The 17,339-nt window shown below is 40.5% G+C and overlaps 1 protein-coding gene across 2 annotated transcripts in view; it reads left to right on the plus strand.

Annotated features, from left to right (window-relative positions):
* DIAPH3 (diaphanous related formin 3) overlaps nt 1-17,339 on the plus strand; it is a 979,498-nt gene that overhangs the window by 442,835 nt on the left and 519,324 nt on the right. For both annotated transcript variants that reach the window (XM_075336836.1, XM_075336837.1), the window contains exons 15-17: nt 7,183-7,287; nt 11,319-11,621; nt 15,950-16,064. In XM_075336836.1, the coding sequence (XP_075192951.1) occupies nt 7,183-7,287; nt 11,319-11,621; nt 15,950-16,064 (523 nt within the window). The remainder of the gene's footprint in view (nt 1-7,182; nt 7,288-11,318; nt 11,622-15,949; nt 16,065-17,339) is intronic.

A 17,339-nucleotide genomic window follows, 5' to 3' on the forward strand; every position in this document is an offset into this window, starting at 1 on the left:
CACATCTAAATCAGAATAGAGAATATACAACCATCACAATCCTGGCACATCTAAATCAGAATAGAGAATATACAACCATCACAATCCTGGCACATCTAAATCCGAATAAAGAATATACACCCATCACAATCCTGGCACATCTAAATCCGAATAAAGAATATACAACCATCACAATCCTGGCACATCTAAATCAGAATAGAGAATATACAACCATCACAATCCTGGCACATCTAAATCAGAATAGAGAATATACACCCATCACAATCCTGGCACATCTAAATCCGAATAAAGAATATACACCCATCACAATCCTGACACATCTAAATCCGAATAAAGAATATACAACCATCACAATCCTGGCACATCTAAATCCGAATAAAGAATATACACCCATCACAATCCTGGCACATCTAAATCAGAATAGAGAATATACACCCATCACAATCCTGGCACATGTAAATCAGAATAGAGAATATACACCCATCACAATCCTGGCACATCTAAATCCGAATAAAGAATATACACTCCTCACAATCCTGACACATCTAAATCAGAATAAAGAATATACAACCATCACAATCCTGGCACATCTAAATCCGAATAGAGAATATACACCCATCACAATCCTGGCACATCTAAATCAGAATAGAGAATATACAACCATCACAATCCTGGCACATCTAAATCAGAATAGAGAATATACACCCATCACAATCCTGGCACATCTAAATCAGAATAGAGAATATACACCCATCACAATCCTGGCACATCTAAATCAGAATAGAGAATATACACCCATCACAATCCTGGGACATCTAAATCAGAATAGAGAATATACACCCAGCACAATCCTGACACATCTAAATCAGAATAGAGAATATACACCCAGCACAATCCTGGCACATCTAAATCAGAATAGAGAATATACACCCATCACAATCCTGGGACATCTAAATCAGAATAGAGAATATACACCCATCACAATCCTGACGCATCTAAATCAGAATAGAGAATATACAACCATCACAATCCTGGCACATCTAAATCCGAATAGAGAATATACAACCATCACAATCCTGGCACATCTAAATCCGAATAAAGAATATACACCCATCACAATCCTGGCAGAATAGAGAATATACACCCAGCACAATCCTGGCACATCTAAATCCGAATAAAGAATATACACCCATCACAATCCTGGCAGAATAGAGAATATACACCCAGCACAATCCTGGCACATCTCAATAATTTCATTTTACTGAAATCACCAATAAATGCAGGGAAACATGCAATCAAAAACATTTAACGCAGCCTAAAAAGTGGAATATACCCACATTAGCATATAATAAAGTGGAAAGAGGAAAACCCTTCTCGTCTAAAAACAGACTAGTAATGTCAATGAAAAAGAAAAAAAAAAGCAACAACCGGGTCGGGATACATAAAAAGGGCACAAATAAGACCACAATGATCAGATATTAATAACCTGAAAAGTTAATTATAACCTGTAACCTGAATGATGGATACATAGGAGTCCTAAGAAGGGGAAAGGATTAATATTTGGGGAATCAATGGATGGCTCATCACATGAATTCACTGGCACTATAGATATATATAATATATATATTTTATATAGATATTTTGTTTTCTGTTTCAGAGGATTTGGGAACATGACTTAATATTATGCGCCATCCATTATTTTCTCTACAGTTCAGGCATACATAACATAATAACCTTACCACGAAACATTCACTTGAACCACCGTCTATCATATCCAATTTACTTTCATCCTAAGAAATAAACACAGTATGGATTTCTCAGTCTTTGGCATTTCAGTTCTTTCAATTCCCATGAATCTTGGAAACTCTGCAGGATATTTCTTTTCTCCACAATGAGACAGTAATGCAGTGAAACCTCTTCATTATTGGAGATTTATTTTTACAATATGTGACTTAATCTCTTCTGTTTTTAATCTGTCTGTATGATTCAGAATGTCATGGGCATAGAGTGAAGCGTATTTATCTTGTATTTCCTATCTGAAGAAGGAACAGGGTTATTTTATAGGAACATATCGCATACATTGATTTTAGGTGCGTCGCCCAAAGCATGCACTTTCCACTAAGAGAGTACTCTTACAGTTAAATAACAATTTATGCAAGAATGTAACCAATGCCAAAAAAAATCTATACAACAGGGAAAGTCCTAGCTTTTTCTTTGGTATACAGCATTAAAAAAAATAGTGCACAATAAATCGCCCGCACAATCCTGACTGTGTAGTGAACCAGGAACATGGCTGGCAGCAGAGACCAGGGAGATGGTTCTGCCAGCTGTCAGTCTATTCTTCACTGTCCACATTCACATCTTTGCCTATATAGGGGTAGATGTGTTTGTGTTTATGTGAAATATCACCCACTCAGTTTCATCATGTTTTATATCTTAGCAGCAATTAGTTCTATTAGATATTTAGGTTTTTTTTAATTGATCAAGAGAAAATGATTGAATTCAAATAAAACTATAAGGTGACCTTTATTTATTCACTACTATTACCAGCTATGTGCTCTATTTAAAGGTAATCTGTCACCCCCACAAATAGTTACCTGCTGATACAGTTGTAATCTGTAGGTAAATAAGGTTTAAAGGGAGTCTGTTACCCTAAAATGTTTATTAAATCACCTATACAAGTATACAGGAGACTTAGCCCTCATCATACCGGCAGCTTAGCATTTAGTGGGCATAGAAAAACTATTTAACATGCAAATGAGGGGGCTTTGGTGCACCCTTGTTGTGGCTATGGGGCTCAGTGCACAGTTACCCCCCCACGTATTGCATACTGATCAGTGTCCTATCTAGATTTCAGAAGCTACACTCATAGTATAGTACTGAGCAGTGATTCCCTTAGGATTAATAAATATAATTGATTATAAATATAGATTTGACACCTGCGCTAATGTGATAGTGGAGCCACTGGTAATCAAGTGGTCCTGTGTGCTGACCACCTAAGGAAAGAAAGGGGGGGAGGGATTGTAGTTAAGTAGCAATTTGATGACTGTGCATCCAGTTAGCCTATGTGCGCACGCTATGTCTTTGTGATGACCACAAAGATGCACGTTTTTGGTCCCAAAAAAACACTCTCAGCATGCATTTTTTGCCACGTTTTACTGCTTTTTTTACAACATTTTTTAAGTCAAATCTATTGACTGGAAGGGCTCAAACTGGCAAAAACGCAGAAAGAATTGACATGCTGCATCTTTGTGGTCACCACAAAGACGCAGCCAAAAAAAGCTGCAACATACACACAGCAAATATGAAATCTCATAGACTTTGCAGGGGAAGGAAATGTATGCAGTTTTGGGATCAAAACTGCACCCAAAAAATGCAAAAATGCGGCAAAAAATGCAGCATATGCGCACAAGACCTAAGGGTTGGTGGCTAACTAAACCAGTACAGAATAAAACACTACCCAGATGAAATGTGAAAGCTATTTGATTATAACTAAAGTGTTAGTGCAAAAAATACCTTGTATATTGTATACCAAACCAACAGAGTTTGAGACTATTGTCATTAGAATAATGCATTCGATTGTCTTTGCATCAGAGAATTATTAAATGTTCTACGACCGTGTGATCCCTGCTTTAGTCACTGGGCACAATGCTGTGAAGATGTCTGTAATGTGTCCCTTGCACGTTGATTGACATTAAGCTCTGCACATCAGTGCTTCAGACACTCTGCAGAACAGACTGCCAATCATTGTGCAGGGGCAGTTATCACAACACATTCGCCAAGTGAGCAGTGACTAACCGCTTTGTCCCAATAAATGAAAATGAGGAGCTGCAGTAAGAGTATAACTTTTTGTCCCTAAAGCTGCTGCTTCAGTAAGGCTACGAGATATGATTTATATACTACTTATCTGCAGATTTACCCCTATAACTCCAGGTAAATGGCGTTTTTGGAGGTGACAGGTTCGCTTTAGTAGTACGTTCATTTGGAATTGGGCAAATCTGTACCATATTCTTCTCTTCAAGCTTATACCAAAACCGTACACGTACAGATATGTATCCTTTAAAAAAAAATACTTTTATACAGTGACCTTGGATAGAAAAGAATCTAATACAAGAAAAAAAAAAACATGGCCCTGTCCAGCAATGCTGAATACAAAGGTCACATGAAATTGTATATATGAGGGGCTGCTAATAAGTCTTTGGCTTTGTGATCTTTTTTTGTTTCTATGGTAACAAATATTACATCACATGAAAGCCTTATGTGTCTAATATATGCTTTTAAAATTGTGTTTGTTGCTTATGACAACAGTGTTCTATGTACGCGGTAATACAAAATGGCGCAGTCTTATGCGATATTCACAGCAACTGAGAGCGGAGGAGTGATAAAATTCTTGTATCTGCAAGAAAAGTCCGAGAAGGATATTCATGGTGATATGTTGCAGACATTGGGGATCAATGCCCTTCATACTCCCAAGTTAAGAAATGGGTTCCTAAATTTAAATCGGGCCACTTCAGCACCAATGATGAGGCATGTCCTAGATGACCGAGAGTGGTGGTGGTTGTCCGGAGATCGTCGATGCTGTGCACAACCTCATACTGGAGAATTGACGAATTTCAGGTAAAGCAATAGCAGACATCATGGGGATTTCCCGTGATTTCCACGTGTTTGTGTCATTATCCATGAACATTTGGACATGAGAAAGCTATCTGCAAAGTGGGTCCCTAAATGTTTGACAACAGATCAGAGAAGCATGCGAGTGAAAACGCCCGGTCCATTTGTCAGCGTTTCAGGACTGATAAGAACTTCCTGGATCAACTGGTCACTGTGGATGAGATCTGGATTTATTTGTATGACCCAGAAAACAAGGAGCAATCAAAAGAGTGGAGGTACAGGGGTTCTCCTTATCTAAAAAAAGTTCAGGGTGCAAAAATCAGCCACTAAGGTGATGGCATCTGTGTTTTGGGATAAGGAGTGCGTGCTGCTAGTGGACTACCTTCAAAAGGGTTCCAGCATCAATGCAAGGTATTACATTGAACTTTTGGACCAATTGAAGACAGCTCTGAAGGCCAAAAGGTGTGGCAAGTTGTCTAAAGAAATCTTGTTCCGACAAGACAACGCCTCCGCTCACACTGCACAAGCGACCACGGCAAAACTGGCAGAGCTGGGCTTCCAGCTGGTTGACCACCCACCTTATTCACCAGATCTAGCTCCCTCCGACTATCATCTGTTTCCAAACCTCAAACACCTCAAGGGTACCAAATTTCACACCATTTCTGATGCCATGGCTGCTACGAATGCCTGGTTTGAGACACAACCGAAATCCTTCTTTTTGCTAGGCTTACAGAATTTAGAATACCAATGTAAGAAGTATGCTAACATCAGTGGAGAGCATGTGGAATAAATGTAAAGTTTAATCATCCTATCTCATTTCTTTCTGGGTAAAGCCGAAGACTTATCAGCAGCCCCTTGTATATAATGCAGTTCCCCATGGAATCACTGATATCTAGTGCAGTATAATAAATACAGGAAAAATACTATATAATAGGAAAATATCCATTTAATATTAAGAAACCGGCCTATGTGATTAGTAAATGAAGTGTTGCAGGATATCCCACATTACCAAGATAGCAATTTCCACCATTAATCAAAGATCTTCCTGCCCACTGGACAGGGACATATTCTATTCTTGTTAACTTTAATTACAATCACTTTTTCAAATGATGGATAGTACTTTTCAATAGCAGTCTCCTGGAGTCTTGTGAAGTATTTTTTCTTTCTTTTTTGGGGGGGGGGGGGGCTGGGGGTTTTAATTCTATCTCTGTTCTGGACCCAATGATTAAAAAACAAAATTTCCAATGTCAAAAAGATATGATTGGATTGTTAATGATGCATAAATCTGTACAGATGAGGGGTTCTACGTACAAACAAGAAATGTATGGCAACAGGCCTTGGTGTAGCCCAGCTTAGGCTGCTTTCACAATACGTCTTTTTGACATGCGTCCTGAACGTTTTTTTAACGCAAAAATGGATCCAGTGCAAATGCGTTTTCATTTCAATGCATTTGCAATGGACTCGCGTTAACATGCGTTCACCTGCGTTTGCGTGCGTTATAGTGAGGATCCAGCGAGTTGCAGTTTTTTAACATCTTTCAAAAATGCTACTTGTAGCGTTTTTGAGCTGCGTCCAAATACTGCAAATTGCTGGATCCTGACTAAACAGCATGCAAACGCAGGTGAACGCTGGCATGCTGATAGACAGGATCCTGCTTGCTCTACTGAGCATGCACAGAAACCAGCCCCGTGATCAGTCTATCTCTCTCCTCCCTCTCCTCCACCTGAGAGCTGCGGACACTCGTAACCAAGGTAAATATCGGGTAACCACTTATCTTAGTTACCCGATGTTTACGTTGGTTACGTGTGCAGGGAGCCCGGCTCCTAGCAGCTGCAGACACTCGTAACCAAAATAAATATCGGGTATCCAAGCAAGTATACCCGATGTTTACCTTGGTTACGAACCTCCGCAGTTGTAAGAAGCCGGCTCTCAGTCTGGCACGTTTAGTTCCCATCACTCCCGATCACATGACTCCAATGCCCGCCCCTAAACATCCAGTGACAGGATCCTGCAAAGTAACACATGCGTTTGCATGCGTTTTTTGCTGTAAAAGCAGGATCCGCTTTTGCAGCAAAAAAACGTTCAGGACGCATGTTAAAAAGACGTAGTGTGAAAGCAGCCTTACTTACCGATAGTCACCTTATGTCTAACATCAGGGGATTACTAGGCAATCTCCTACTTGGTGTCAGCCAGGCTAGAGTCCTGCAACCATCCTTATCGAGCTCCTGAATGGCAGCATCCCGGGTGCCTCCCATGTTGTGTCGCGTAGGGCTCGGAAGTATCGGAGGCGCCCAGGATGCCATCACTCGTGTGCCTGCCTCAGAGTTCTGACCGATGTGGGCGCTACACGTTCTACTATGAATCTTATTACTCAACCCTACTAAATACTCTAATTTTATTTATTTTTTTATGTACTAAAAACATTTTCTGATTTTCTTTTGTATCATCTACTTTAAAGTCAGCAGACACCTCGCTCTTTCTTTTCGTCTGCTGAAATGAAAACAAAAAAAGCATTTTTTTTGAAGCGTGGATTTAAAAAAAAAAATGACACCGTATTTCTGTGCTTTGCAGTACGAAGAAGAATTTACAATTCGCCAAGAGACCCAGTCCCAATTGCAGAAAAATGAAGAAAAAATCAATGAACTTCAAGTGGAATTACAGGCTTTTAAATCCCAGGTAATGGACCATGTTAAATGAATCTATTGAATACAAGAACATGACTGTAGAAGCAAATTCCACTTAATACCTTTCAAACAAGAGTAGGATTTCAGATTTCTTAACACCCTCCTGGAATTGTTTACTATCAATTTTCTTATTCATAGGTGCCACTTTAACGTTCAAAAAGTATTAGAGAGAGTCATTAATTAGCCATGTGTGATCTTAAATTGATCTTATTTTTTTTTTTTTTTTTTTTGCTAAATCTTATGTTAATTAAGCGCTTTCTTTCAGGTTTTGCTCTGTGTCACATTTGTTGTAAGTAATTAACCACAGAGGGTACAAACTCTTCAGCTTGTGGATTTGGCATTCATCACTGATCTTTGTCTCGGCACAAGAAATTATTCCTCCGGTAATCTATTTTGTTGAACCTTCGGCTTTTGGTAACCTGCAGTGAAAGATAACCTGCCACGCAGAAAAGAATATTTTCTGATAATTTTTCAATTTCGAAAAGTAAACAGATGAAAACATGACAAAAGCGTGTGATTTTTCCTATGTAGGCATGTAATTTGGCTGTTTGACAAGTCTTCTGTTTGGAGAAAGAAAAAAATAAGGTCTAGTCCTTTCTCCTGTTTGCATTGTCTACTTCTGTTATGAGAAAAATGCACAAGAAAACAAGAGAAGTTTAGGTAAAAAATGATAATGGCTTGCTCTGCTTAGCTTGACCTGCTGAGAAGGGATAGAAAACATGGAGTGTATGAAATGATTGAGTCAAACCTGAAGCAGTGAATTTTTAGTACATTTGTATTATTCATTTATGGTTTATTGTACACGGGTCTAATATCAAGAAATACGCAGATGCTCTGGATAGCCTGAGGCAGTCCTTACAGCAGCTACTTACTGCGCTGGCAGGTGATCACAACAGGCAGCATTGCCTGGGACTGATTTGTTAAAATTTTAGAGCTATGGAATGTTTAATGCATCCCCGGTGGGTTATTTATTATGAACGGTTCTAAATGTGCCTCAGCCTTCTCTCACGGAAAATTTGTGTACTACCTAGTACAAACATTCAGGCTAAATGCAGACAATATTTGGAAGTGGAATTAGCTTGACGCATTGTTGTAAATTTAATTAGAACTAAAGTGTAAGTCCAGGTTTCTAGAGAAATGATTATATTGTAGGAGTGTGGACAACAATTAGTAGCCTGAATCACGGACTTTGCAGATTGTGTCTAAAAGTAGAAGCCAAGACAGGTCAGGTGCTCCGTGCTGCACATATGTATGCTTTAGTAGACTGTCCTCTGCTCCTCCACCTCAGCCTCTTTATTTAGTAAGGTCACCAGCGCTAGTGAATCCCGTTATAGCAGTATCCTACTGTATATAGGAACATGGGATACCAAGCCACACACTGTCTACTAGTGCGACAATATGGGTAGCACTAACCACTCCTGACAAAATCTGCAATGTACCGCCTCTTTCACACTTGTGCATCAGACACAAACATGAAAAACCGGTACCAGTGTTTTCCATCATTTGTCATCTGTGTATTTCTGGCATGGATAAATAATGAAATTACAAAGTTTCTCTCATACTTTGCAATGTTAAACACACAGAGCACACTGATGCCATCCATGTGCCGTACTGTTTTTCCCAGACTTTTAGACTTGTGTTGGTCCTTGTCATCCCTACAGCCGGAAAAAAAGTGGACCTGTCTGTATGTGGACACATGGTCCTTGTAAAAACACGGACATGTGAAGATCACCATAGGTTATAATTAGTGATAGGCAAGCATGGTCATCACTGCTTGTTACTTGATCGAGCATCGGGGTATTCTGACGCGACTCGACTACTGAGTATAATGGAAGTCAATGGGAAACTCAAGCATTTTCAAACTCCAATGCTTGAGGTTCAATCGAGTAACGAGCTGTGACAAGAATGGACAAATGCCACATGGATATGTGAAGGGGCATAAAAGCATGTGATTACTGAGCCCACGCCAGCTAAAGTAGTAGTTTTAGGGTTACTTATGACTGAGCCGATTGCTTTTCCATCTGTCTTAGTCAATACTTGTATTTCTTATGAAGTTATTGTTATTCAGCATCTTTTCCTAGTTCTCGGTTTTCCTACCCTGTTGTAATTTCTCCAAGAAATATATGAATATATTGATTACTGGGAGTTGCCATTGTCCCTTAAAGCATGTGCCCTTTATAGACCAACCCTTTATCACTGATTGAACAGTCGTATAGTGTAGGGAGACTGCGCTAATTACTGATTAGATCATTTTGCTTATCCTGTGTAATCACTGCTCATGTGTTGGGCTAGTGCTGTGTATTTCTGAGAGTTTACAGCAACGTCAATTTTGCCAACAATAAATGACCAATGAGGCGTAGTTTTATACAGCACTCTTGCCATGTTCCACCATAAGAAATGTACTCTAGTCATAGACTGAAGTACATGTCTGTCGTAATTTAGTTCACCTTTGTGGTGAAAATGATGATGAATTTATCTGCCTCCACAGCCACGCAATCTCCCGGCTAAGCTCCAATCACTTTCCAAAAAGTTGATAGACCTGGTCAGGACTAGAGGAAAAAGGCTCAAATGTCTCAAAATTTTTACAATAAAATTATTTGTAACATTTCAAATTGTTTTTTTCCCCCCACAATTCTAGTGAATCTGATAAATTGTGCGGTAGTGTTTCCAGATATTAGGCACTAGACATGGACGTGTTTCTCAAGTCAAGCCCCCAAGTATCCCCAATAGGCTTGACCTTCTAGGGAATTATTCCCATACATACGGTGGTGCATCAGTTATAACAATACTGGACCCCTCAAGGAGCTGCTTAACAAACATGCTGCGTTTTTTTAATCTGGCGATGTGATTTTGCAATAGTAATTAGTAAAATAAGGCGAGTGTCCACTAGTGCAGGTGTAATATCAGCTGAGGAATAAGTAATCTCATCCCAATGAAAAACAGAAATGGAAACGTGGGCGAAAGCAGGTTCTTGTGGTGCGAAGTGGATTAAGACTGTTCAAAAGGTTCATGGATCATCGCTCATCATTTACTGCTGAATGTCCTCTACTTGCTAACCTGCCAAGAAAAAAAAATCTGACAATAGTCTGCATAGAAATATCCATGTGTGTGTCCTTTTCCTGTGTAGAAAGATGTGTACTTGGTTACAGAGCACAAGTCATACTGCTGTCCCCCTGCCCCTTCCTATGTACATATGGGATATATGAAGGGTTATATGACTAGTCAATCTTGCACACAAGCTACAGTTTTGCCTGTAAACATGGGGACCTATAACTCAGCATAGGACCTGTATGCACTAAGCTGTAACACATCTCACAGAGAATATTAGCAAAAATTGCCAAATATACCCAGTATCTTAAGGTACCTTCACACATAGCGAGATCGCTGCTGAGTCACAGATTTTGTGATGCAACAGCGACCTCACCAGCGATCTCGCTACGTTTGACACATAGCAGCGACCAGGCCCCTGCTGTGAGATCGCTGGTTGTGTCAGAATGGCCTGGACCATTTTTTGATCGTTGAAGTCCTGCTGGGCAGCATGCATTGGTGTGTTTGACGCCTCACCAGCGACCTTGTTGACTACTCAGAGCTCAGACACGTTCCACCGAGATCGTTATACAGGTCACTATAGTCGCTGTATCGTTGCTGCATCGTTGGGAAGATCTGACTGTTTGACATCTCACCAGCGACCACGTAGAGACTTACCAGCAATCCTTATCAGGTCGTATCGTTGTCGGGATCGCTGGAAAGTCGTTAAATGTGACGGGGGCTTAATTCTGGTCACAGCTTTGTAGCCTTTTAGGTTTGAAGAAAAGTCTGTGTTTTGTAGCAATGAATTGCACATTACAGTAAATATAAAAATATTTGAGCGATGACACAGAGAAATGAATTAAAAAGTATTTTTATGGTATCTAAAACTGAATGTCTATTTGTGCAATTTATTAATCTTAAAATCTTTATTCTCCACAATTTTCCTCTTTTACTCCAGTCTTTAATAATTTTTACCTCTTGCTTCTTTTCCAGTGCGGCATGTCTAATAGTGAAATCAATGCACTCAAAACATCTGGGAAATTGCCACAGCCAGAGGACCCCAAAGCTCCGCCACCACCGCCTGGAGCAGCGTTTGGATCCATGCCACCCCCTCCTCCGCCTCCACCACCTCCACCACCACCACCTCATTTGGGTGGAGGACCTCCTGGGGCTCCACCATTACCTGGGTTTTTTACAGGACAGCATTCCCCTCCTGCAAAGTCTCTTCCTTTTGGCTTAAAACCTAAAAAAGAGTTCAAACCAGAAATGGGGATGAAGAGACTAAATTGGCAAAAAGTATGATTTTTCATTATCAATTTATAGTATAATTAAATATATGTAATAGTTATTATCTGTGATAACCGCATATCAGAAAAGTCCTACCACAGTTTTTTTTTCCCAAAATGCTGAATTCCTTTAATATTCATTCATAAATTCTCAAGGAAGGTCTGTGTGGATTCAATAGCCTTGTTATGTCTTAGGAAGTGAAATTACGTATGCTCTCAAGCTCCGTCTTTGCATGAGTAGAATAATGATCACATGACTTGACATCCCTTTTGAGTCCAAGGACACAGTCACCTATTGTTTCGTGGCACAGATAAACCTCTGCCTATTACTTCTGGAGCACTTCATAACTTAGTCCTCAATATTATCACACGGCGGCACATCTCCTTGAAATGAAATATTGTGCTGGGATTGTTTGTAGAAAGAGAGGTTGGAATTTTAATTCAGTATTGGCAATTTACTGATTTATTTTGCCTTTTTTAGATTCTTTAGAAATACCAATTTTCACTTTGTAGTTATTATTCACTGGAAAATGTCTTTCTTCATATTCAATTATTCTGTGCGCTATTGTTACTCGTTTAAAATGTGTACATAAGTACATTGCATTGTGGATGCATGCATTCTCCGTTAGTAAGGCATTTATGACAAGGTTAAGAAGTTAAGTGATCTGCTTTTAGCCCACGCTTCTAGGAGCGCACGTTACAATGTGTAAATACCGAGAATGTCAAAACTGAAGATTCTCTTAGTAAATGTGTTATTTCTTGGTTATTGTGACAGTAAGTTTTCTATTAGTGCCAATTATAGTTATTGTTCTTGATTGACTCATTAGAAGTCAAAGATAGTTTAAGGTAGCATGCAAGAATGTATTCACTTCTGATAGTGCCAATGGTCCAAAATCTGAATCTAAGGAACTGTTTGCTAAAATTTTGCAAACTTTGAAAGACAGTCTGCTGTACCAGCAGGCCAATTCAGCCTACAGTACTACCTAGTCATGGAAGTGTTTCCCTGTTCTTATTGCAATGTGCACATTGTAGAGTCAGACTGAAGACCGCAAAACCACGATGGAACAAATGATGACAAGAAGTAAAGAAACGTGATAAAAATCAGAATGTGTGTTTAAACCTTAGATTTGTCAAGGTACCTGCCATTTTACTCTGATGACAGTGACCGGTTTGCACATACACACGCCCCTGGCCTTGTCTCCAGTAGCTTCGTCATCTAGTCCCTGGAATGGTTTCCAATGAACAGGCAAGCCTTTTCGAGAGTTTTTGTGGAATCACCGGCTTTCAGAAAGCATTTGAGTCCATCAGATCTGTTTTGCAGACAGTGTTGGTACATCGTTCCATACAGTGCTGAGTCCTACTCCACAACTTTTGTAAGCTAGAGTATAGCAAGAACAACTCAACTAAGTAAAAAAAAATGATGGTCCATCATTACATTGAGACATGCAATTTTTAAAATTTAAAAAATCTTGACAGTATCCTCGTGCAGTTATTAAAACAATCAATTACTATGATGAAACTGGAGCACCACCTTAGGAAAAAAAATCAAGAATGTCTTCTGCTGCAGAGAATATTTTCATCAGTTACTTGCCTCAGAAGCCACTTATTGACTGCATTGCTAATAACAGCCCTTTTGATATGTAGACATCAAGTAGCAGACACATCTCAGCATCAACTGAGAAGCTGGCTTTTATGGTGGACTTGCTGCAAAGAAGCCAGTACAGAGGTCTGAAAACAAGAAGAGGAAACGCTTTTGAGGAAAAACAACACTAAAGGCCGCTTTACACACTACGATTTATCTGCCGATATGTCGCCGGGGTCACGTTTTTTGTGACGCACTTTCCGTCATCGTTAGCGACGTCGTTGCGTGACACCTACGTGCGACTCTGAACGATCGCAAATAGGGTGAAAATCGTTGATTGTTGACACGTTGTTCAGTTTCAAAATATTGTTCGTCGTTTGGAACGCAGCAGACATATTGCTACGTTTGACACCCTGCCAACGACTAACATCCATACGACCGCCTTGGTCAAAGAATATATCGCTGAACGATGTAGCGTCGTTTGAGAGATGTGTACGTGTGACCGCTACAAAACGTAACATTGCTACAATCATTCCCCAGCAAATCCTATGGGTTTGAAAAAATGCCTGTGCGCACTGCGTTTTTTTTTTATACCCATGGATTTTCCGCTGCGGAATTAATGAGCATGTCACCATAGATAATGGTAAAAACTGCGGGGGCCAATTTGTGGAAAATCCACTGCAGAACCGTGGCAAAAACGCGAGTGCGGTTTTGCCGCGGGTGCAGGATTCTTTCAGAGGGTCCGTTTTTTTCTTAAGAAAAAGGACTTTGTAGCGCACACATAGCCTAAGTCAGTTTTGCATTAAAGTGAATGAGAGCTGAGCTGCAGTACTTGAGAACAGCCATGATACTGTGCACATAGCGGTGTTTATCTGGCTTGATACACCTGGGGACCAGTGTAAAGATGATTGGTTGGATGGGCCATCAATATCCATGTAGAACAGCCCCTTTAATGTGTATACAATGTAATGTCTACAGTTCCTGAATTCTAGTAGATGGAAATTAAATATTAGCTGTTATAGTCAAAAGCCCTAATTCATCAAAGCAATTTATCCAGAATTCTGGTGTAATTGATTTCAAAGGATGCAAAAATATTACAAATATTGGTATTTTCACTCCAGTTTTCCCATCACTGTCAAAAGAGGCAGAGCTGGGGTGTGACTGAGTCACGGTGGGAGTGTGTTTCAACTAATTCAGGACGAGCATTAGTGTCACTTATGACAGAAATCTTACTTCAGTCAAGGACTAGGGAAAGATTTCTGGCATGGTGCGGGGGGGTGCACGTCACTCATTCAGACCCTTTTAGATTAATGAAGAGAAGTGGACTCTTCATGATCCATGTGCCTCAATTGTCACTAGTCTTGATTAAAGGGAATCTGTTGTCCTTTAGCATTTTTTTTAGTTGTTATTATGGGCATACAAGTGGAATAGAGGGGAAATTAGTCATTCCTGTATGCCTCCTGGATGCTGGGTCGTTTTGCAAAAATCTTCTTTTATAAAGTCTATCTTCCAGGCTATGGGGTGTGCACTGCCGGACGATAAGACTGTCTCCAGCCTTCATTATACAGAATTTCTTCCCCTCTTCTCTGGTGTCTCTGTAACGTCAGGTGCAGGGTTGTAACTATCGCACCTGTGCATTAGACCTACTGTCTTCCCACGCAGCGTTTAACCCTTTTGTGGTCACAGTCTTCAATTTTGCTGTGCGCAGGCACCGAGGAATCACTGCTGCCTTACAGTGCAGGGGAGATACGGCCAGCAGAATGAGCATGGGCGGGATTTCTGGCCATGCACCTGACTTCACAGGGACTCTGAAGAGAAGAAGAGAAAGAATCCTGTATAGTGAAGACCGGGGGCTGTCTTTTCTTCCTCACAGCGCATACCCCATATCCTAAAAGTTAAAAGATATAAAATAACACTTTTGCCAAACGACCCCTCATCCAGGAGGCATATAGGTATGATTAATTTCAACCCTATGCTAGCTGTATGCCCATATTGATAACTAACAAACTCAAAAGGGTGACCTATTTCCTTTAAGCAAATGATGGTACAAAGTGGCTGCCCTCACCGATGGGATAATACTTTGGAAGTGATGGTAATGGCATGTAGCATAAACGTCTCAGTGATAGGGCTCCTACTGGAACAACAATCCCGAAACTGTGCCGTCCATATTCCTATTCCCAGCTGACTTTATATTCCGTACTCCTTATCTTCCTTAGACTATAGAAAGTGATAGCACCCAGTAAAGTAGCTGACATCTTTCTGATTTGGTATCAATGTACCATAAATTATGTTGTAGATTGCAAGAAAAAACCCTCCCCTTCTGCTTTCTGTGCACTGCAGTGGGACCGATGATTGGTTTCCCAGAAAGAAGCACGCGTTCAGATGTCTCTTTGCATTTTTATTCTGTGCACATTTTTCCCTTTTAACTAACAAAGTCTTTTATCAGCTCTGCCTTAAGCAGATTAGAATTTTTCTTTGACAACAGACATTTGTCATAAGCAATGTTGTTTTAAAAAGTCAAAAGTCTACTAGCTGAGGAAATCACTAACTACAGAAGATTGTTCAAATATTACCGGGGAATGGGCTGCAGCTGGCGCCGAGGAGATGGCATATAAATAATGGCACGGGTTTAATAAGCCAATTTAATTGTGAGATTTGTTATTTGATAATGCTTATTTAAAAATAGAGGTGAAAATAGAATGAAGATTACATTTATATTTCTTCATAACTGTCTCTCTTGTAAATTAATTTCTCAGATTCGACCAAATGAAATGACAGAGAATTGTTTCTGGGTGAATGCAAAGGAGGACAAGTTTGAAGATAAGGACTTATTCAATCAGCTAGAGAATACCTTCTCATGTCAAAGAAAAGGTAACAAGAAATGCCACTTATGTTATTCTGTGGAGTGTATGTATGATCGCCTAGTTTATGATCCGCCGAGGTGCAGAACCGCTCTAATTCTGGGATTCATTTATCACAATCCTTTTATTTATTGCTGACTTACTATCCTATATTTTTATTAGTTACTAATCATGTATTCTACAGGTAGAACATTGCCCTAGTTTTCAAGAAACCATAATCCGAGAAGCTTGAGATAAGATGGGTGAACTGTTTTCTGAATATACTATAGAGGAGTTGGTATAGGTGCTGAAGCTACTGGGCTTCTTGCTGTAGTTTTGATATAATATTGATTTATCTGCTTTAACCCCATTACGACAGCGTTACGTTTTAAAACGGCACTAAAAAAGGGTACTTATTCCTTTCTGCCGTTTTAAAACGGCGGTCGGAAAAAAGGGTCTAGCGCCCCCCAGAGTCAGAAAATTTCCGGGGTCTCAGCTGCCGGGGGTAGCTGAGACCCTGGAGATCATGATTCGGGCCGGTTTTTCCGGTCCCCGCTCACCTGATGACCGGTATACACCGTATACCGATCATCAAGTTATAGTAAATGACCGCGCCGGTAAAAAATCATTTATCTCCCATCTGGCATGATCAAACATGCCAGATGGGAGATACATCTTTTTCCCGGTTCCCTCCGGTCCCCTCGGTATCCCCAAAGTGCCCCCCCCGACCCCCAACCCCCTCCCGAAAATCCAAGATGGCCGCGCGCATCGGAGAGCACAGCAGCGCGCCGGCCGCATTTACAGTGTTCCTATGGTTTCTGTCGTATGTGCCATAACACATACGACAGAAACCTGCTCCCTAGGCCCTGCCGGGTCCCCCCCTACCCCGCCCCTGGTGTCCCCCGGTGTCCCCCGGTGTCATACATACCGGAGCGCTGATCCCCCGCGGCCCCCTCCTCCTTCTCTGCAGACGCCGGTCACATGTGCCGAGCAGATGACAGCTTCCTGTGTTCAGAGACGCTGGCTGCTGCTCAGCACTGTGCAGCTGTGACCCGGGGAGGGTGGGTGCAGCTTTTTGCACCCACTCTCCTCAAATGGAGGGTCTGCCCTCCTAGAAAATGGGGGATACGTTCCCTGAACGTGTCCCCCATATTCTAGAAGGTCCAGAGTCGACGTGGGACGTCCAAATGGATTATAGTGGATTTTTTTTTTCTTTTCAATAAATTGGTCAATCAGGGAATGTTTTGGGGAGTGTTTTTTCAAATAAATTTTTTTTTGTTGTCAATTTTTTTTTTATTACTGTCAA

Source organism: Anomaloglossus baeobatrachus, chromosome 2 (assembly GCF_048569485.1).
Source record: "Anomaloglossus baeobatrachus isolate aAnoBae1 chromosome 2, aAnoBae1.hap1, whole genome shotgun sequence".
NCBI lineage: Eukaryota > Metazoa > Chordata > Amphibia > Anura > Aromobatidae > Anomaloglossus > Anomaloglossus baeobatrachus.